Genomic DNA, 22,220 nt, shown 5'->3' on the forward strand with positions numbered 1-22,220 from the left:
GAAAAGGTCAATTTCCTGAAGAAACCTTGAGTAATTGAGTGGGGGTTTAAGGTTACTGTACCTTTCTGTGGACGACCCGGGAAGATGGTTGTTTGTTGCCATGGCAGAGCTCAACATATTGCTCCTCCCTACTGAAGGAGGCCATGTTCTTCTCAAAGATGTAACCCCTCTCCGCGGTGTTCCCAAAATACTGGACGTGGTACAGGATGCCAGACGTATGGCTGTTAATTGCTAAAAAAAAAAAAAGTTACATTAAAAACATTAGTTAGAACTTCTGTGCAAAAATATTCCACTGGTCACTATTGCCATCTAAAACATGCTTTCTAATGTCTCTTTTCAATGTAACCAAACTGTGTGTGTGTATAAGGACTTGGCAGGTAGTCTGTTCTGTTATGCGTTTCTACCTTTGCGTTTGAGGTGTGTGTTGAGTTCTGGGTCGGTAGAGACCATGCAGGGCCACCATGGGTATCCTGACACCTTGGTCCACACCACATCACCCACAGAGAACACTGTATGGACAGGGAGCTCCTCCTCCTGCCTCTGATCCACCAGAGGACTGGCCTGCTGCATCTGAGAGGAACAGCATGCTGTCAGAAACCTCAATATTAACACTGAGGATCAGGAGGACTCTCAGAAACAAGGACTCACAAGGAGTGTATGATAAACTTCTATTGAATCACAAAGACTGACAGGCACAAGTGACACTCTATGGTCAGCCTTTCATTTGGTCAGGGTCCAGCCCATAGAGATACAACAGTTGTTTTATGTCAATGATCTGGCCTTCTGTGTATTGAACTATAAAACCCAGCCCCACCTGTTGTGGTGCAGCAGTGCCATCTTCTGGCTGACTGGCAGCTGACACCTCCACAGGAACTGGGTCATGGTTAGAGGCAGAGGAAAGTTTGTGCAGAGGTTTGGGTTTGATGAGTCTTCTCTTCCTCCCTGCCCTACTGGCTGGAACCAGGAGGCCCTCAGTAGGCAGGTTGGGCCCCTCTCCACAGAACGCCTCGAAGCGCCCCGGCTTCCCCTTGGACACCATCTTGGTGATCTTCAGTTTAATCTCGGGGGAGGTGGCCTTCCTCTGGGGGCTGGGGTGGGAGGACGGGGCCTCAGCACCCTTCAGGATGGGGGGCTCGGGGGGGCACAGCTTGGGCAGCTTGTCCTGGTCGCCGTTCAGCATGCGGGACGTCAGGTCCTTCAGCCTCTCATGACTATGACCATGGGAGGCCATCTTGTTTAGAACACTGTCCTGGAGCGTCACGGCCAACTGGGCAGCTGCCTTGTCCATCAGCAGGGCCGGGTCCGCCCCCAGGTCCCCCCCACCCCGACCCTTCCTCCCCCCCAGGGGCTCAGACGGCTGCTTCATGCTGACTGGGTTGAGGGCCTCTGGCATCGAGGGAAGAGACCTCCCCTTACTGGTACTGTCCATCCCAGACCGTCCCTTACTGTCCATCCCATCTAACTCCAGCCTCACTCAGCTACAGCACAGAGGGGGGAAGGAGAGAAATAATGAATTACACTTTATGGTCCAAAGCCCTCGCATCTTCCAAACACACTTCCACTTTAAAGTCTGATTCAATAGGCATCAATCTGATTATTACATTACTCATCATGATGTTGTCAAGTAACTTGACAATCAAAAATCATACTTACACTAACTCTTAATTTAATGGAAAAATATAAGGCATTCTAGATTTCACATTGCATATTTTATGGCAGCCATTCATTTTTTAAAGTGTGTATTGTCTAATGGAAGAGTCAGGGCTTTTCCCCTAAGAGTCGAGAATGACAATACTGAGCATTCAAACAAGCTTGATCTACAGGTGAAAAACAACATTCACAACTGCACCTGTTCTGAGTGGTTTAGCAATGCATGTTGGAGGATGCAGAAAGTCTTAACACTCCAATATAACAGAACAATAGTGCAAACAAATAGTCAGTGAAAAATGCACAGGCGGATATATCAAACACTGGACTGAAAGCTGATAAAGCCGCGTCATTAACGCACTAAGATGGCTCCACATTCAAATCGGAACAGTGCAAATTAGCTAGTAGAACAGTTAGCTACTTTGATAACATGCTGACCAACTACTAGCTGTAGTATCTGATACGCACCGAGTGGACACTTTGCTACATTTGACATAATTTACTGTAACAATCAGAAGAATTACCAGCTCGCTAAACACTCTATAGTAGTTGGCCTGCTTACTACTGCAATGTCCCAACATTGAATGAATGGCTAGTACAGGCAAGGAACAGCTAGCTAGCTCGCTAACCACATGCAATGTGTAACAAGCTAACAGTAACGCAGCCAGCATCGCCGACCGTGAAAAGCCGCGGAAACTTGAGACAGTCTAGCTAGTTAACATACTTCACCAACAGAAAAATGTAGACATTGTCAATCACATATTACGAATAAATAAAAGTCAATACACTTTTTCTTTTCTTCTAAGTCTCACTCTTTAGGAATATGGTAACATATTTCCCATTTTGAGATACTGACGCGACAACAATAACGAATTAGTTAGCTAACGTTACAGTTAGCTAACTGGTTTAACTTAGCTAGGACCTCTGGGTTACGTTAATGGCCAAGGTTAGTTGCAGATAGCTAACGTAGCGTCAACTAAACCGTGCCATATGAAAAAATACAGAATGGCAATGTCCTGTTAGCTACTTCACATAATGAAATGAATCCGAAAATGATTTAAATTAACCGACGCTCAATGACACTAGCTCCCGAGTTAAGTCAGTTAGCTAGAGGAGCTAACTGGCTAGCTAGCCACCATTCAAAGTTAGCTAGCGACGTGCCAACTTGCCTGACATGCGCAGCTACGCTAGCTAGCTAGCTAGCTAACGTTACATTGCTAGCTAACTCGCTACGTTAGAAGAGACAAGTTTATTCAAAGATGACCATGCTACACTTGTCCTTCCATAATTCTAGTAATGTGTTAAATTACCTGTGTTGAATTTCTCGAATAGTTATCAAATTTGAAAATAGTCTGTTTGAATCATCTTGAAAACGCCGATTTCATTCAACTTGAATCAAAGCTTGCGGGAAACTCTACTCCCAATCAGCGCGAAAAATACTCACTTCCGATTGGTTGGGAGGAGCGACGAGTTTAACCGGTCCTTTCAAAAATGTCTGCGCTATTTGAGATCCTTGGGACGTTTACATTTTAAATGGAGACGGTCAGGTAAGGGTTATAGTAAAGGTAGGGGTCGGAGTTAAAGGAAAAAAGATACATATATTGTGCTTTTCTGTGTTTTGTCGTAAAAAGATAGAAGGAGATACAACGTTTACAGATGCACCTTGAGAGCATCCTGTAGGGCTGTATCGCCGCCTGGTACGGCAACGGCATCTTGAGAGCATCCTGTCGGGCTGTATCGCCGCCTGGTACGGCAACGGCACCTTGAGAGCATCCTGTCGGGCTGTATCGCCGCCTGGTACTGCAACGGCACCTTGAGAGCATCCTGTCGGGCTGTATCGCCGCCTGGTACTGCAACGGCACCTTGAGAGCATCCTGTCGGGCTGTATCGCCGCTTGGTACGGCAACGGCACCTTGAGAGCATCCTGTCGGGCTGTATCGCCGCCTGGTACTGCAACGGCACCTTGAGAGCATCCTGTCGGGCTGTATCACCGCCTGGTACGGCAACTTCACCACCCGCAACCGCAGGGCTCTCCAGAGGGTGGTGCGGCCCAACACATTACCGGGAGCACAGAACATCTACAGCACCCGGTGTCACAGGAAGGCCAACAAGATCATCAAAGACCACAGCCACCCGAGCCACTTCTATCTCAAGGCCAAAATAGCCACCACTAGCTAGCTAGCTAGCTGCCCAGTACCCCACTTCAGTCACTAGCCGGCTACCACCCGGTTACTTTACCATGCACCTTAGAGACTGCTGCCCAATGTACATAGTCAGGGATTGTTGTTGTTGAAATTTAACTAGGCAAGTCAGTTAAGAACAAATTCTTATTTACAATGACAGCCTACCAGGGAACAGTGGGTTAAACTGCCTTGTTCAGGGCCCGGGGAACAGTGGGTTAACTGCCTTGTTCAGGGGCAGAACAACAGATTTTTACCTTATCAGCTCTGGGATTCGATCCAGCAACTTTTCGGTTACTGGCCCAACGTAACCCAGAGGTCCTAGCTAAGTTAAACCAGTTAGCTAACTAACTAATTCGTCTTCACTAGGCTACCTGTCGCCCCTCACTGGTTGCTTTAATAATGTTTACATAATGTTTACATACTGTTGTTCTGTTGTACTGTTCTTAACTTTATACCCACTTCATATTGCTGTAATATACTATTTTTCACATATATTACATATTCTATCCATATACTGTCCATATTGTCAATACATCCCATCACATATGTATGACTCCTTGAGAAAATAAAGGTTAGATAAATACATTTAATTATATTTATAATCTGGACTCCGACATAATATTTATGTTTCTTAACTCCGTTATTTTACTTTAGATGTGTGTGTATTGTTGTGAATTGTTAGATACTACTGCACTGTTGGAGCTGGGGGAAAAAGCATTTCACTACACCCGCAATAATCTAGAGGTGAAAGAAACGCGCACCTATTAGAATAAAGGAGAGCCGCACTCTCCAGGAGCTCAGATGCTAAAACATTTATCCAACGTTTGGACAGACAAGCTGTCTTCATCAGGGTATAATGACAAACACTGCGAGATGACTCATTTATATAGTGTCAGAAGACACACACAGGGGTCTGTAATCATGGCAAGGTGTGGCCTGATATCATTGATTCATTCTCATATATTAAAATAGCATACAAAAAAAAACATAAATGGATAGCGTACGAAATTAGATACAATTTAGCTACATAAGCCTACAAACATTTACAATAGCAAAATCACAATAATCACAAGAACGGCTTCAGATCAAAGTCTACTTTGAGACCAAAATTACAGATCCAGGCAGCCTGCCGTTTTAACAATAAATTGTCGAGGTCACCCGGTCTCCTAGGGAGGGTGACATGGTCGATGCTGATATAACGTAGAGACGAAAGCGAGTGGTTTTCTTCCAAAAGGTGGGCTGCGACTGGTAAGTCGAGTTTTACCACCTAATGGTGCTACAATGCTCCGAGATACGTGCTTTCAATTGTTTTACCCACATCATTTTTACCACAAGGACAAGTTATAAGATAAATAACTGCCTTAGTGGAGCAGGTGGAAACACCTTTGATTGGGATCTGTTTCCCTGTTTGTGGGTGTTTGAAGGATCTACATTTATAAGTGCCATTGCATTGGGCACAGTTGTTACATTTGTAGTTTCCATCCAGTAGGAGCGCAAATAGATGTTGTTCAGGGATATCTTGGGGTGGTAAATCCTCTGAGGTTTCTGCCCCGAGAGAATACGACCAAGGGAAGGTCTGAAAACACATTACCGATACTATCATCGGATCTTACAATGTGCCTCTGTTTGGGAACGATTCCCTTAATTTGTTCAGAGCGCTTTGAATAGCGGGTAGTTACAACGCAAGAATGCTTCAATGGCAATATTAATCTGACCATTTTTGTACCCCCTCTCCTTGAATTTTCTTTGAGTCTCAGCTATATTTCTGAGCGATGTCGGATTGTTTTTTACAAATTCTTTTGATTCGACAGAATTGGCTCTAGGGCAAACTGTTTTCAAGGGAAGTGGGTGACAACTATCAGCCCTCAACAAACTGTTACGATCAGTAGGTTTCCTGTAAAGATCAGTAGGTTTCCTGTAAAGATCAGTAGGTTTCCTGTAAAGATCAGTAGGTTTCCTGTAAAGATCAGTAGGTTTCCTGTAAAGATCAGTCGTTTTCCTGTAAAGATCAGTAGGTTTCCTGTAAAGATCAGTAGGTTTCCTGTAAAGATCAGTAGGTTTCCTGTAAAGATCAGTAGGTTTCCTGTAAAGATCAGTAGGTTTCCTGTAAAGATCAGTAGGTTTCCTGTAAAGATCAGTAGGTTTCCTGTAAAGATCAGTCGGTTTCCTGTAAAGATCAGTAGGTTTCCTGTAAAGATCAGTAGGTTTCCTGTAAAGATCAGTAGGTTTCCTGTAAAGATCAGTAGGTTTCCTGTAAAGATCAGTCGTTTTCCTGTAAAGATCAGTAGGTTTCCTGTAAAGATCAGTAGGTTTCCTGTAAAGATCAGTAGGTTTCCTGTAAAGATCAGTAGGTTTCCTGTAAAGATCAGTAGGTTTCCTGTAAAGATCAGTAGGTTTCCTGTAAAGATCAGTAGGTTTCCTGTAAAGATCAGTAGGTTTCCTGTAAAGATCAGTAGGTTTCCTGTTACGATCAGTAGGTTTCCTGTAAAGATCAGTGTATAGAACATTATCTTCACACAAGATCAGAATATCAAGGAAACTGATTTGAAGGGTGTCAGACTGCAGAGTAAATCTCAAATGCTCAGAACACGAGTTAAGAAAAGCATGGAAAGCTTGGAGCTGTTTTGCATCACCCCTCAATAGAACACAAATATCATCAATATACCGTTTCCAAATAACGATGTAAGGCAAGAAAACATTTTTGAGAGGGCTGAAAATAGATTGTTTCTCCATGTAACCCACATACAAATTAGCATAGTTAGGAGCCATGGGGGATCCCATAGCAGTACCCTTCATCTGAATAAAGAAATCATTTAGAAACATGAAATAGTTATGTGTGAGTACTATTTCAGCCAATGTTACAATGCAGCACTGGAAGGTAGTTCATTAGGGTCACGTTGCAGAAGAAAATGTTCCATGGCTTCAATACTGCCCTCGTGTGGAATATTTCTGTATAACGACTCAACATCAAACCAAACTAACAAAGTATTCCCTGTAGCTCAGTTGGTAGAGCATGGTGTTTGCAATGCCAGGGTTGTGGGTTCGATTCCCACGGGGGGCCAGCACAGAAAAAATGTGTGAAATATATGCATTCACTACTGTAAGTCACTCTGGATAAGTGCGTCTGCTAAATGACTAAAATGTAAATCTATTCATTCTCAGGGAGAGGATCAAGAGATTGAATAATAGAGATCATGCTAGTGGTGTCCTTTACAATCTATTCATTCTCAGGGAGAGGATCCAGAGATTGAATAATAGAGATCATGCTAGTGGTGTCCTTTACAATGTTTCTAAAAATAACTTTAACATCAAAATCGTTGCACTGAGTTCTAGGCACAAAATATAACCCTTTATTAAACAAGGAGATATGGGCAGGGCTCAATATCTTGCTTGATAAATTAAAAACACCCAGTCCCGTGGGTTCTGGGACCGTGTGAACGGTCTCCTCTGCCTCTGGTGGTCGTTTCTTCTTACCCCGTCGGGTGCGGCATCTCGTCGGTGCGCGTGCCCGCGGCCACATCCGCCCTTCCGTTGGCCCACACCAGAACTCGCTGTCACAAGGATGGTTCTATTTGCCACCTGAGCCCCCCGTGGAACACCCGCTAAATATATGTGCGACCAATACAATTGGATTTGAAGTGTTTCCAATAACATCATCGGTGTGCATCGTGATTTTAACACATTTTTAGTATGTGTTGCATACTAATTACCAAGTCATTGTCTACTAATTGGTTGGTGATGTCATTGGAAACACTTATCTTCCTCTATCTATTTTACCACAAAACATAGAAATGCCCATTTTCACATTTGTTGAAGTTGGGATGGTCCTGGAAATGATGGAAAAGGTAGGGACGCCCCAAGAATCCCAGATAGCATTGCCCTGTTCAAAAACAAACCTTTGTTAGTTATCTCCATGGGTTCTCTGAAGAATATCAAAATAACTATTTTGACTCCATGGCATTGTTGAATATTAATTTCTGATTGGCCTGAAGGCCATTCTAGAGCGTGCATTATTTCCCTATAATGCACGCTATAATTCAATTACTTTCAATTCCAAGATGGCGTAGCAGTCAGGTGTCTGTTTTGTTTGTCTTGTCCCATCCCGTGAATATATCGTTTTCTTCCTATATATTTCGTACATATTTTTAATCTCAATTTCCATCTACAGACTGAACATACTCTCCTGCAACCCACCTCACCCAATGTGGTACGGATCTGCTATTTTTATACTTTAGAACCGGAACCCCCATCAGAACCTAGCCAGCTACTAGCTACTAGCTAGTAGTCAGTTAGCCACTGCTAGCGGTCCTCACCGTTAACTCGGACACCAGCCAGCCTCAGCCCGGTCAATTCCTGCTAGTCTGCACAGCGCGATATCAACCCAGAGCATATTGGACTGCTTTTTCTCTACCAAATCTCCAGATTCCTACCGCAAGCTCTGAACCTTTACGCCGGATCATCGCAGCTAGCTAGTTGCTATCTGAGTGGCACCTCCTGGCTAACGTCTCTGTCCCGAAGCAAGCACCAGTTAGCCTGGAACTTGCCTGATGCTAGGCCTATCTCCCGGCTAGCCGAAGAGATCCCTCAGACAATTCCTGGGTTTCAATAAATCTTTTGCCAATTGGCCTGGACCCTTTGCTGCAGACACGGAGCCCTGCCGATCCATCAGGACTTGTCTGTCGACGTAATCCGTCCAAGGGGGTTTCAACAGGCTCTTCCGTTGCAACGTCCCCCTGAGGCCCATCTGCTAGCCCTTTTGTTCCACCCCTCACACATGGAGTGACCTCACCTGGCTTAAATGGTGCCTCTAGAGACATAACCTCTCTCATCGTCACTCAATGCCTAGGTTTACCTCCACTGTACTCACATCCTACCATACCTTTGTCTGTACATTATGCCTTGTATCTATTCTTCCGTGCCCAGAAATCTGCTCCTTTGACTCTCTGTTCCGAATGCACTAGACGACCAGTTCTTATAGTCTGTAGCCGTACTCTTATCCTTTTCGTCCTCTGTTCCTCTGGTGATGTAGAGGTCAACCCAGGCCCTGCAGCCCCGAGCTTCACTCCCATTCCCCAGGCGCTCTCATTGGTTGACTTCTGTAACCGTAAAAGCCTTGGTTTCATGCATGTTAACATCAGAAGCCTCCTCCCTAAGTTTGTTTTATTCACTGCTTTAGCACACTCTGCCAACCCGGATGTCCTAGCTGTGTCTGAATCCTGGCTTAGGAAGACCACCAAAACCCCTGAAATTTCCATCCCTAACTATAACATTTTCCGACAAGATAGAACTGACAAAGGGGGCGGAGTTGCAATCTACTCCAGCGATAGCCTGCAGAGTTCTGTCATACTATTCAGGTCTGTGCCCAAACAATTCGAGCTTCTACTTCTAAAAATCCACCTTTCCAGAAACAAGTCTCTCACTGTTGCCGCTTGCTATAGACCACCCTCTACCCCCAGCTGTGCCCTGGACACCATATGTGAATTGATTGCCCCCCATCTATCTTCAGAGCTCGTGTTGTTAGGTGACCTAAACTGGGACATGCTTAACACCCCGGCCATCCTACAACCTAAGCTTGATGCCCTCAATCTCACACAAATGATCAATGAACCTACCAGGTACAACCCCAAATCCGTAAACACGGGCACCCTCATAGATATCATCCTAACCAACTTGCCCTCTAAATACACCTCTGCTGTTTTCAACCAAGATCTCAGTGATCACTGCCTCATTGCCTGCATCCGTAATGGGTCTGCGGTCAAACGACCACCCCTCATCACTGTCAAACACTCCCTAAAACACTTCAGCGAGCAGACCTTTCTAATCGACTTGGCTCGGGTATCCTGGAAGGATATTGACCTCATCCTGTCAGTAGAGGATGCCTGGTTATTCTTTAAAAGTGCTTTCCTCACCATCTTAATTAAGCATGCCCCATTTAAAAAATGTAGAACCAGGAACAGATATAGCCCTTGGTTCACTCCAGACCTGACTGCCCTTGACCAGCACAAAAACATCCTGTGGCGTTCTGCATTAGCATCGAATAGCCTCTGTGATACGCAACTTTTCAGGGAAGTTAGGAACCAATATACACAAGCAGTTAGGAAAGCAAAGGCTAGCTTTTTCAAACAGGAATTTGCATCCTGTCGCACAAACTCTAAAAAGTTCTGGGACACTGTAAGAGAATAAGAGCACCTCCTCCCAGCTGCCCACTGCACTGAGGCTACGAAACACTGTCTCCACTGATAAATCCACGATAATTGAGAATTTCAATAAGCATTTTTCTACGGCTGGCCATGCTTTCCACCTGGCTACCCCTACTCCGGTCAACTGCCCGGCACCCCCACAGCAACTCACCCAAGCCTCCCCCATTTCTCCTTCACCCAAATCCAGATAGCTGATGTTCCGAAAGAGCTGCAAAATCTGGACCCCTACAAATGAGCCAGGCTAGACAGTCTGGACCCTCTCTTTCTAAAATGATCTGCCGAAATTGTTGCAACCCCTATTACTAGCCTATTCAACCTCTCTTTCGTATCGTCTGAGATCCCCAAAGATTGGAAAGCTGCCACGGTCATCCCCCTCTTCAAATGGGGAGACACTCTAGACCCAAACTGCTACAGACCTATATCTATCCTTCCCTGCCTTTCTAAGGTCTTCGAAAGCCAAGTTAACAAACAAATCACCGACCATTTCGAATCCCACCGTGCCTTCTCCGCTATGCAATCTGGTTTCAGAGCTGGTCATGGGTGCACCTCAGCCATGCTCAAGGTCCTAAACGATATCATAACCGCCATCGATAAGAGACATTACTGTGCAGCTGTATTCATCGACCTGGCCAAAGCTTTCGACTCTGTCAATCACCACATTCTTTTCGGCAGACTAAACAGCCTTGGTTTCTCAAATGACTACCTCGCCTGGTTCACCAACTACTTCTCTGATAGAGTTCAGTGTGTCAAATCGGAGGGCCTGTTGTCTGGACCTCTGGCAGTCTCTATGTGGGTGCCACAGGGTTCAATTCTCGGGCCAACTCTCTTCTCTGTATATATTAATGATGTCGCTCTTGCTGCTGGTGATTCTCTGATCCACCTCTACGCAGCCGACACCATTCTGTATACTTCTGGCCCTTCTTTGGACACTGTGCTAACTAACCTCCAGACGAGCTTCAATGCCATACAACTCTCCTTCCGTGGCCTCCAACTGCTCTTAAATGCAAGTAAAGCTAAATGCAACCGATTGCTGTCTGCCCATCCAGCATCACTACTCTGGACCGTTCTGACTTAGAATATGTGGACAACTACAAATACCTAGGTGTCTGGTTAGACTGTAACCTCTCGTTCCAGACCCACATTAAGCATCTCCAATACAAAATTAAATCTCGATTCGGCTTCCTATTTTGCAACAATGCCTCCTTCACTCATGCTGCCAAACATACCCTCGTAAAACTGACTATCCTACCGATCCTCGACTTTGGCGAAGTCATTTACAAAATAGCCTCCAACACCCTACTCAGCAAATTGGATGCAGTCTATCGCAGTGCCATCCGTTTTGTCACCAAAGCCCCATACACTACCCACCACTGCGACCTGTATGCTCTTGTTGGCTGGCCCTCACTTCATACTCGTCGTGAAACCCACTGGCTCCAGGTCATCTACAAGTCTTTGCTAGGTAAAGCCCCGCCTTATCTCAGTTCACTGGTCACCATAGCAGCCCCACCCATAGTACGCGCTCCAGCAGGTATATTTCACTGGTCACTCCCAAAGCCAATTTCTCCTTTGGCTGCCTTTCCTTCCTGTTCTCTGCTGCCAATGACTGGAACGAACTGCAAAAATCACTGAAGTTGGAGACTCTTATCTCCCTCACTAACTTCAAGCACCAGCTGTCAGAGCAGCTCACAGATCACTGCACCTGTACATAGCCCATCTGTAAACAGCCCATCCAACCACCTCATCCCCATACTGTATTTATTTATCTTGCTCATTTGCACCCCAGTATCTCTACTTGCACATTCATCTTCTGCACATCTACCACCCCAGTGTGGAATTGCTATATCGTAATTACCTCGCCACTATGGCCTATTTTATTGCCTTACCTCCCTAATCTTACCTCATTTGCACACACTGTATATATACTTTTTGTTCTGCTGTATTATTGACTGTATGTTTGTTTATCCTATGTGTAACTCTGTGTTGTTTGTGTCGCACTGCTTTGCTTTATCTTAGCCAGGTCGCAGTTGTAAATGAGAAATTGTTCTCAACTAGCCTACCTGGTTAAATAAAGGACTTGTTCTCAACTAGCCTACCTGGTTAAATAAAAATAATAAAAAACCTCTGCACTTAGCAAAATATTACAGTCTGCACTGCTATTTTAGTTTTTAATCTGACTATTTTACTATTCGCTTATTGATTTCATTTATACTGATCAAAAATATGAATGCAACATGTAAAGTGTTGGCACCATGTTTCATGAGCTGAAATAAACGATCACAGAAATTGTCCACGAGAAGTTTATTTCTCTAAAATGTTGTGCCCAAATTTGTTAACATCCCTGTTAGTGATTTCTCCTCTACCAAGATAATCCCGCCACCTGACAGGTGTGGCATATCAATAATCTGATGAAATAGCATCCGACGCCGACAGAGATGGCTTCGCGTTCCTAGGAAACTATGCAGTATTTTTTATTTTTTTATGTGTGTTATTTCTTACATTGTTACCCCAGGAAATCTTAGGTTTTATTACATACAGCCGGGAGGAACTATTGGATATAAGAGCAACGTCAACTCACCAACATTACGACCAGGAATACGACTTTCCCGAAGCGGATCCTCTGTTTGGCCCACCTACCACCCAGGACAATGGATCGGATCCCAGCTGGCGACCCAAAACAATGGCGCCGCAGAAGGGGCAGACAGAGCGGTCTTCTGGTCAGGCTCCGTAGACGGGCACATCGCGCACCGCTCCCGAGCATACTACTCGCCAATGTCCAGTCTCTTGACAAGGTAGACGAAATCCGAGCAAGGGTTGCCTTCCACAGAGACTGTAACGTTCTTTGTTTCACGGAAACATGGCTCACTCGAGACACGCTATCTGAGTCGGTACAGACACCTGGTTTCTTCACATCTCTCTGGTCAGAAGAAGGGCAGGGTTGTATGCCTTATGATTAACGAGACGTGGTGTAATCATAACAACATACAGGAACTCAAGTCCTTTTGTTCACCTGACCTAGAATTCCTCACAATCAAATGCCGACCGCATTATCTACCAAGAGAATTCTCTTCGATTATAATCACAGTTGTGTATATTCCCCCCCCAAGCAGACACATCGACGGCCCTGAACGAACTTAATTTGACTCTATGTAAACTGGAAACCACATATACTGAGGCTACATTTATTGTAGCTGGTGATTTTAACAAGGCTAATCTGAAAACAAGGCTCCCTAAATTTTATCAGCATATCGAATGCACGACCCGGGCTGGCAAAATCCTGGATCATTGTTATTCTAACTTCCGCGATGCATATAAGGCCCTCCCCTGCCCTCCTTTCGGAAAAGCTGACCACGACTCCATTTTGTTGCTCCCAGCCTATAGACAGAAACTAAAACAGGAAGCACCCGTGCTCAGGTCTGTTCAATGCTGGTCCGACCAATCGGATTCCACGCTTCAAGATTGCTTCGATCACGTGGACTGGGATATGTTCCGCATAACGTTGAACAACAATATTGATGAATACGCTAATTCGGTGAGCGAGTTTATTAGCAAGTGCATCGGTGATGTTGTACCCACAGCGTCTATTAAAACATTCCCCAACCAGAAACCGTGGATTGATGGCAGCATTCGCGCAAAACTGAAAGTGCGAACCACTGCTTTTAATCAGGGCAAGGTGACCGGAAACATGACCGAATACAGACGGTGTAGCTATTCCCTCCGCAAGGCAATCAAACAAGCTAACCGTCAGTATAGAGACAAAGTGGAGTCGCAATTCAACGGCTCAGACACGAGAGGTATGTGGCAGGATCTACAGTCAATCACGGACTACAAAAGAAAAACCAGCCCCGTCGCGGATCACGATGTCTTGCTCCCAGACAGACTAAACAACTTCTTTGCTCGCTTTGAGGACAACACAGTGCCACTGACACGGCCCGCTACCAAAACCTGCGGGCTCTCCTTCACTGCAGCCAACGTGAGTAAAACATTTAAACGTGTTAACCCTCGCAAGGCTGCAGGCCCAGACGGCATCCCTAGCCGTGTCCTCAGAGCATGTGCAGGCCAGCTGGCTGGTGTGTTTACGGACATATTCAATCAATCCTTATCCCAGTCTGCTGTTCCCACATGCTTCAAGAGGGCCACCATTGTTCCTGTTCCCAAGAAAGCTAAGGTAGCTGAGCTAAATGACAACCGCCCTGTAGCACTCACTTACGTCATCATGAAGTGCTTTGAGAGACTAGTCAAGGATCATATCACCTCCACCCTACCTGACACCCTAGACCCACTCCAATTTGCTTAAAGCCTTTTTGTGGGGAAAAACTCATTCTGATTGGCTGTGGGTGGGCCTGTCTCCCAAGTGGGTGGGCCTATGCCCAGTCATGTGAAATCCATATATTAGGAACTAATGAATTTATTTTAATTGACTGACTTCCTTATCCTCTTGAACTGTAACTCAGTACAATCCAGATGTCTATGTGTCAGGGGAAAAGCTCCAGCTGGTATCTGATGCTACTGAACCAGATGTCTGTGTATCAGGGGAGAAGCTCCAGGTGGTATCTGATGCTACTGAACCAGATGTCTGTGTATCAGGGGAGAAGCTCCAGGTGGTATCTGATGCTACTGAACAAGATGTCTGTATCAGGGGAGAAGCTCCAGGTGGTATCTGATGCTACTGAACCAGATGTCTGTGTATCAGGGGAGAAGCTCCAGGTGGTATCTGATGCTACTGAACCAGATGTCTGTGTATCAGGGGAGAAGCTCCAGGTGGTATCTGATGCTACTGAACCAGATGTCTGTGTATCAGGGGAAAAGCTCCAGCTGGTATCTGATGCTACTGAACCAGATGTCTGTGTATCAGGGGAGAAGCTCCAGGTGGTATCTGATGCTACTGAACCAGATGTCTGTGTATCAGGGGAGAAGCTCCAGGTGGTATCTGATGCTACTGAACAAGATGTCTGTATCAGGGGAGAAGCTCCAGGTGGTATCTGATGCTACTGAACCAGATGTCTGTGTATCAGGGGAGAAGCTCCAGGTGGTATCTGATGCTACTGAACCAGATGTCTGTGTATCAGGGGAGAAGCTCCAGGTGGTATCTGATGCTACTGAACCAGATGTCTGTGTATCAGGGGAGAAGCTCCAGGTGGTATCTGATGCTACTGAACAAGATGTCTGTATCAGGGGAGAAGCTCCAGGTGGTATCTGATGCTACTGAACCAGATGTCTGTGTATCAGGGGAGAAGCTCCAGGTGGTATCTGATGCTACTGAACCAGATGTCTGTGTATCAGGGGAGAAGCTCCAGGTGGTATCTGATGCTACTGAACCAGATGTCTGTGTATCAGGGGAGAAGCTCCAGGTGGTATCTGATGCTACTGAACCAGATGTCTGTGTATCAGGGGAGAAGCTCCAGGTGGTATCTGATGCTACTGAACCAGATGTCTGTGTATCAGGGGAGAAGCTCCAGGTGGTATCTGATGCTACTGAACCAGATGTCTGTGTATCAGGGGAGAAGCTCCAGGTGGTATCTGATGCTACTGAACCAGATGTCTGTGTATCAGGGGAGAAGCTCCAGGTGGTATCTGATGCTACTGAACCAGATGTCTGTGTATCAGGGAGGAGCTCCAGGTGGTATCTGATGCTACTGAACCAGATGTCTGTGTATCAGGGGAGAAGCTCCAGGTGGTATCTGATGCTACTGAACCAGATGTCTGTGTATCAGGGGAGAAGCTCCAGGTGGTATCTGATGCTACTGAACCAGATGTCTGTGTATCAGGGGAGAAGCTCCAGGTGGTATCTGATTTTAAGTACCTTGGCATCATACTTGATTCCAACCTCTCTTTTAAAAAGCAGGTGAAAAAGGTAATTCAAATAACCAAATCCAACCTCGCTAATTTCCGATTTATACAAAATTGTTTGACTACAGAGGTAACAAGACTGTACTTCAAATCGATGATACTCCCCCACTTAACATACTGCTTGACTAGTTGGGCCCAAGCTTGCTGTACAACATTAAAACCCATTCAGTCTGTCTACAAACAGGCTCTCAAAGTGCTCGATAGGAAGCCCAATATCCATCATCACTGTTACATCCTCAGAAAGCATGAGCTCCTGAGTTGGGAAAATCTTGTGCAATACACCGACGCATGTCTTGCATTCCAGATCCTAAATGGCCTGGCTCCTCCCCCTCCACTCAGTACTTTTGTTTCACAAAATGCATGAAGACATGGCTAAAGGTCAATCAGATTTGTGAACATAATCCCTAGCTGTGTATTGCCGCTTTCCATGTTGTCTGTAGCTTGTGAGGTGTGGAAACACTGTTGCTTTTATGGATTTTGTCTTGTTGCTTTTTGTTCTATGTTGCTCTGTCTGTATGCTACATCTTGCTTGTTCTATGTTGCTCTGTCTGTATGCTATGTCTTGCTTGTCCTATGTTGCTCTGCGTGTGCTCACTGTTCAATAATTGTCTATATTGTAATTGTTTTTAATAACCTGCCCAGGGACTACGGTTGAAAATTAGCCGGCTTGCTAAAACCGGCACTTTTACTGAAACGTTGATTAATGTGCACTGTCTCTGTTAAAATATAAATAATCTCAAACTCAAATTGTTGCATGTTGCGTTTTATTTTTGTTTTGTGTACTTATTTCAGCTATTTGAGTTTGTGATTAGATTTAACGTAGCTACAAAGAGCTGTGGCCCCAAGCAGCCTCATAAACGTTTTCAGTCAGACATTCACGGGTCGCCATACAGAGTTGAGATATCTAGCCAACATTTTTAATTGAATAACATTGCTTGTTAATGTCAGAGCTATAACAATTTGACACGTCGGCTTTGGAAAGTACAAATGCATACTAGTGGTAGTCATGGCTCCTGCTGGAGAGTCGACACATTCTGGGAAACAACGTCATCCCACTGGCTTCTTCTCTGGTGAGCTCTCATTGGCTATCGCTGATCACTGTTCTCAAAACCTGTCGTTGCACATATCACACTACAAGAGCATTGCAGATTGTGTCTGGGACTGCTCAAAGACGAGATCGGTATTCCTTAGATTGCGCGTCTGACCCGCTCACATTAAATGAGCATTGGCGACGATGTGGAAACGATGTTGATTCAACCAGTTTTTGCCCAGTGGGTAGTTTATTTTATAGATGTTTTATTTGAGACATTTTTTTTGTCACCCTTCAGGAGCATTTCTGTTATAATTTGGTTTTTCCAACCCACTGGATTTCTACTTTTATGAATGGAATGATTGTAGGTGTACTTTCACTTCTCCTATGCAATCAGCAATTAGTACAGGGAGGACTTTACCTCTGCTCGGCATTTAGCGATTAGTGTCAGTACTTCAGTCTCCCCTGGTTTTCTCAGCGGCAGCTGTAAGTGGCGGTCTTGTCGTAAAACTAAGACTGTCGCCGAAACAAGACTGTTCTGCCTTTCGAAGAAGGCTCCACACCCCTCTCGAGTATCTTACCTAGTTATTTACAGATTATCTAATTTTGCTCTTTTGTAGCTTTGTCAACTGTGTGTGTTTTTCTTTTGTAACAGTATTTTTATTGGAATTTCACAATTTTCACCCATATTAAGAGAGACAAAGCAAAAAACAGCACTCACTTACACATACATACATACATACATACATACATACATACATACATACATACATACATACATACATACATACATACATACATACATACATACATACATACATACATACATACAATTGAAGTCGGAAGTTTACATACACTTAGGTTGGAATCATTAAAACTCATTTTTCAACCGCTCCACAAATTTCTTGTTAACAAACTATAGTTTTGGCAAGTCGGTTAGGACATCTATATCCACAGTAAAACGAGTCCTATATCGGCATAACCTGAAAGGCCGATCAGCAAGGAAGAAGCCACTGCTCTAAAACCGGCATAAAAAAGCCAGACTACGGTTTGCAACTGCACATGGGGACAAAGATTGTACTTTTTGGAGAAATATCCTCTGGTCTGATGAAACAAAAATAGAACTGTTTGGCCATAATGACCATTGTTATATTTGGAGGAAAAAGGGTGACGCTTGCAAGCTGAAGAACACCATCCCAACAGTGAAGCACGGGGGTGGCAGCATCATGTTGTGGGGGTGCTTTGCTGCAGGAAGGACTGGTGCACTTCACAAAATAGATGGCATCATGAGGGAGGAAAATTAAGTGGATATATTGAAGCAACATCTCAAGACATCAGTCAGGAAGTTAAAGCTTGGTTGCAAATGGGTCTTCCAAATGGACAATGACCCCAAGCATACTTCCAAAGTTGTGGCAAAATGGCTTAAGGACAACAAAGTCAAGGTATTGGAGTGGCCATCACAAAGCCCTGACCTCAATCCTATAGAAAATGTATGGGCAGAACGGAAAAAGCGCGTGCGAGCAAGAAAGAATTGCTACACCTCTACATCTGGATGTAAATGATGAGAAAAACACTTGACCAAACCCCCCCTTGTTGCAATTTCAGATGCTCCTTATCTTCCAAATGAGTTTCTTGTAACAGGGCAATATCAATATTTTATTTTTTCAAAAAATACAGTACCTTTTTCCATTTAATGGAGTTATGGCTCCCTCTAATGTTCCATGTACATACATGCAGTCTGTTACCTGCCATTGCGCTTTGACCAATCAATATCCAGACTGAATCCTACTGTAAAGATGGGGTGTTACCTTCTCCCATGTGTTGAACTCTCATCAGTCTCACCGAGCATAAACAAGCGATCTGAACCCTGAACTATACTAAACTCAAAATTTAACATGTAAAGATCCAAAAGGGGGTTTTCCCACTAGATAACATGCAGGGGATTTCAACTCTCCAATGTAGACTCTTAAGTCCGCATAGCCACTCAATAGCCTCATCCTTTGTATATGTGGAAATGAAAATCAATAGAAGAATACTGAGGCTCTTCCACATAAAACCAAGCCTGGGCACCAATACAGATTCACACATATCTCAGTCTGAGCTATAGTGGCAGTTACTTTAGCAAGAAAAATAATAACGATACGAATATTACTGAACAGGAGCACGTGAGAACTCACCCCACTGCTTCATGATCAGATTCAAATAAAAAGTTATCCAATGGAGGTGCAGCTTAAGGTTATTTACCCGAGAGAGTCAATAAACGCAGCAGCCTCTTCAGATGTGTAGAGTTTTTTTAGGCGATCCGTTGACCATAATCTTCAATGTGGCCGGGTACAGCAGTGCGTAGTCCATCTTCATTCTCTAGAGTCGAGCTTCCACCTTATCAAACGCTTTGCGCCTTCGTACAACCGCTGTGGAATAATCATTGAAGAATGAGACCTTTGGACCTTTACGTCGACTACCGTCAGAACCGATGTTTCTGGCCGCATCCATGACACACTGCTTGTCGGTAAAGTTGTGGAACTTTATAACCACTGGTCGTGGGCACTGGTTGGGACCAGGTATCGGTGCTTTATAACCACTGGTCGTGGGCGCTGGTTGGGACCAGGTATCGGTGCTTTATAACCACTGGTCGTGGGCGCTGGTTGGGACCAGGTATCGGTGCTTTATAACCACTGGCCGTGGGCGCTGGTTGGGACCAGGTATCGGTGCTTTATAACCACTGGTCGTGGGCGCTGGTTGGGACCAGGTATCGGTGCTTTATAACCACTGGCCGTGGGCGCTGATTGGGACCAGGTATCGGTGCTTGAGAGCGATGTGCTCTGTCCAGCTTCACACGACCAGCCTTAGTGTCCATTTGTAGGTAGCCAGGGATCCATTCCTCAAAAGATTTTACTGAACGTGTCCCTTCAGAATTTTCCGGGAGTCCCACAACACGGATATTGCATCTGCGTCCTCGATTATCCAAGTCGTCAATGTGCTCCACCATTTCGCGCACCTGTTCCTCAAGTGCCTTTATCTTAGTGTCCATTGATGTAGCTGAAGTTTCCACAGTAGAAATATTCTTCCGTCCGCCTCATCCACACGCTTGACAACCCTCTGCAGTTCAGCTGAATGGCCTGCTATTGCTTCCAGGACCGTTCTTATCTTAACATCGATCACTTTAGTAATGTTATCCGTCATCCTTTGAATCACCAGGTCCCGTTGCGCCTGGATCAGCAGTGGCTGTTAGATTCGCTAACGTTAGCTAGCTCCTTCTGCACATCTACAAGGATGGTTGTTTTGGTCGAGGTCTTAGTAGTTCTGCTGGGCATGTTGTTGGACATTTTTTGAGAAATAGCCACTAAGACTCATTGTAGGATAACTTATTTAGCAAATTCTACCACTTTTTCAAGCTAGAAAATTAATGTTAAAAGAAAAATGTACGAATGCCACGGGAGCTCGCTGAAACACAGTGTTCTCTCTACGGCGCCATTTTGTCCCCTCGTGTGTTTTCTATACCTGTTCGCACCTCTCCCTGTAGGCTTTAGACACTCCACACCCCTTGGCTGCAACCTTTTCTAATTTAGTGTACCTTGTGCACACAACCCGGGGCTCTGGCAGCATTTGGAACTGCCGATCTGCGGTCAAGAACGTTGAGTTCATCCCAGCCTAGCCTGCCCTTCAGTCCTTGACTTATTGGCCCTGACAGAGTCATGGATCAACCCCAGAGAACACTGCTACTCCAGCTGCTCTCTCTTCATCTGACTGTGTTTTCTCTCATAGTCTGAGAGCATCTGGTCGTCATGGTTGTGGCACAGGGCTACTCATTTCTCCTAACTGGAGATTTTCTCTTTTCTCCCTCTCACCTGTCCATCTCCTCATTTGAATTCCATGCTGTCACTGTCACTTGTCTAATCAAACTTAACATTATTGTCATCTATTTCCCACCAGGTGACCTTAGAGCGTTAATCAATGAGCTTGACACCTTGATAAGCTAATTTTCTGACGATGGCTCACTGCTCTTTGTACTTTCTGACTTCAACCTCCCGACATCTACTTTTGACCTCACCCTTTCCCAATCCCCTCCAACTCACAAGACAGGCAATACGCTTGACCTCATCTTTACTAGAGGCTGTTCTCCTACTAATCTCACTGTAACCCCCCTCCAGGTCTGTTCTCCTACTAATCTCACTGTAACCCCCCTCCAGGTCTCTGATCACTACTTTTTTCCTTTCCTGTCTCCCTCTCCTCCAACCCTAACCACTCCCCTACACAGATGGTCATGCGCCATCACAATCATTGCTCTCTCTCCCACTACTTTCTCCTCTTCTATCCCATCGTCTCTCCCTTCTGCTAAATCCTTCTCCCTCCTGTCTCCTGATTCTCCCTCTTCAAACCAACTCTCCTCCCTTTCCACATCCTATGACTCGCTCTGTCCCCTTTCCTCCCGGCCCGGCTCTACCCTCTCCTCCTGCTCCGTGGCTGAGTGACTCATTGCGAGCTTACAGAACAGGGCTGTGGGCAGCTGAACAAAAATGGAGGAAAACTAAACTTCCGGGGGACCTATCATCCTTTCACTCCCTCCTCTCGACCTTCTATTCCTCTGGATCCTCTGCTAAAGCCACTTTCTAGCACTCTAAATTTCTAGCTTCTGCCTTTAAACCCTAGGAAACTTTTTTCCACCCCCTCCTCCCTCCTTAATCCTCCATTCCTCCCTCTGTGGACGACTTTGTCAACCACTTTGAAAAAAAGGTTTATGACATCCGTTACTAATTCCCTCACCCTATTGAGTCCACTGGTGTCACTCACACAGAACTACCCTACGCCTTGACATCTTTCTCCCATCCTGCAACTAGTAAGGTCTGGCCACCCAACAACCTGCCCGTTCAACCCCATTCCCTTCCTCCCTTCTCCAGACCATCTCTGGAGACCTTCTCACTTCCCTCATCAACTCATCCCTGACCACTGGCTGCATTCCCTCTGACTTCAAAATGGCCTGAGTTGCTCCCCTCCTCAAGAAACCAACACTCGACTCATCTGACGTCAAAACCTACAGACCTGTGTACCTTCTTTCTTTTCTTTCCAAAACACTTGAGTGTGTTGTCTCTGATCAACTTTCTCGTTATCGCTCTAGTCTCTCAAAGCACTTCATGATGACGGAAGTGAGTGCTACGGGGCGGTAGTCATTTAGTTCAGTTACCTTTGCTTTCTTGGGAACAGGAACAATGGTGGCCCTCTTGAAGCATGTGGGAACAGCAGACTGGGATAAGGATTGATTGAATATGTCCGTAAACACACCAGCCAGCTGGTCTGCGCATGCTCTGAGGACGC

The 22,220-nt window shown here is 45.1% G+C and overlaps 1 protein-coding gene across 4 annotated transcripts in view; it reads right to left on the reverse strand.

The window, feature by feature from the left end:
• Window positions 1-3,091, reverse strand: part of LOC106607996 (histone-lysine N-methyltransferase NSD2) — a 43,725-nt gene extending 40,634 nt beyond the window's left edge. For 3 of the 4 annotated variants that reach the window (XM_045705422.1, XM_045705381.1, XM_045705439.1), the window contains exons 1-4: window positions 2,958-3,091; window positions 815-1,478; window positions 405-570; window positions 62-231 (exon numbers count right to left, since the gene is read on the reverse strand). In XM_045705422.1, the coding sequence (XP_045561378.1) occupies window positions 62-231; window positions 405-570; window positions 815-1,453 (975 nt within the window). In that variant the 5' untranslated portion in view covers window positions 1,454-1,478; window positions 2,958-3,091. Of the gene's footprint in view, window positions 1-61; window positions 232-404; window positions 571-814; window positions 1,479-1,849; window positions 2,786-2,957 lie in introns of those variants that run through there. The other variant, XM_045705409.1, reaches the window with a different exon arrangement.
• Between the last annotated feature and the right edge of the window lie 19,129 nt (window positions 3,092-22,220).

This window comes from Salmo salar, chromosome ssa01, assembly GCF_905237065.1.
Source record: "Salmo salar chromosome ssa01, Ssal_v3.1, whole genome shotgun sequence".
NCBI classification, from domain to species: domain Eukaryota; kingdom Metazoa; phylum Chordata; class Actinopteri; order Salmoniformes; family Salmonidae; genus Salmo; species Salmo salar.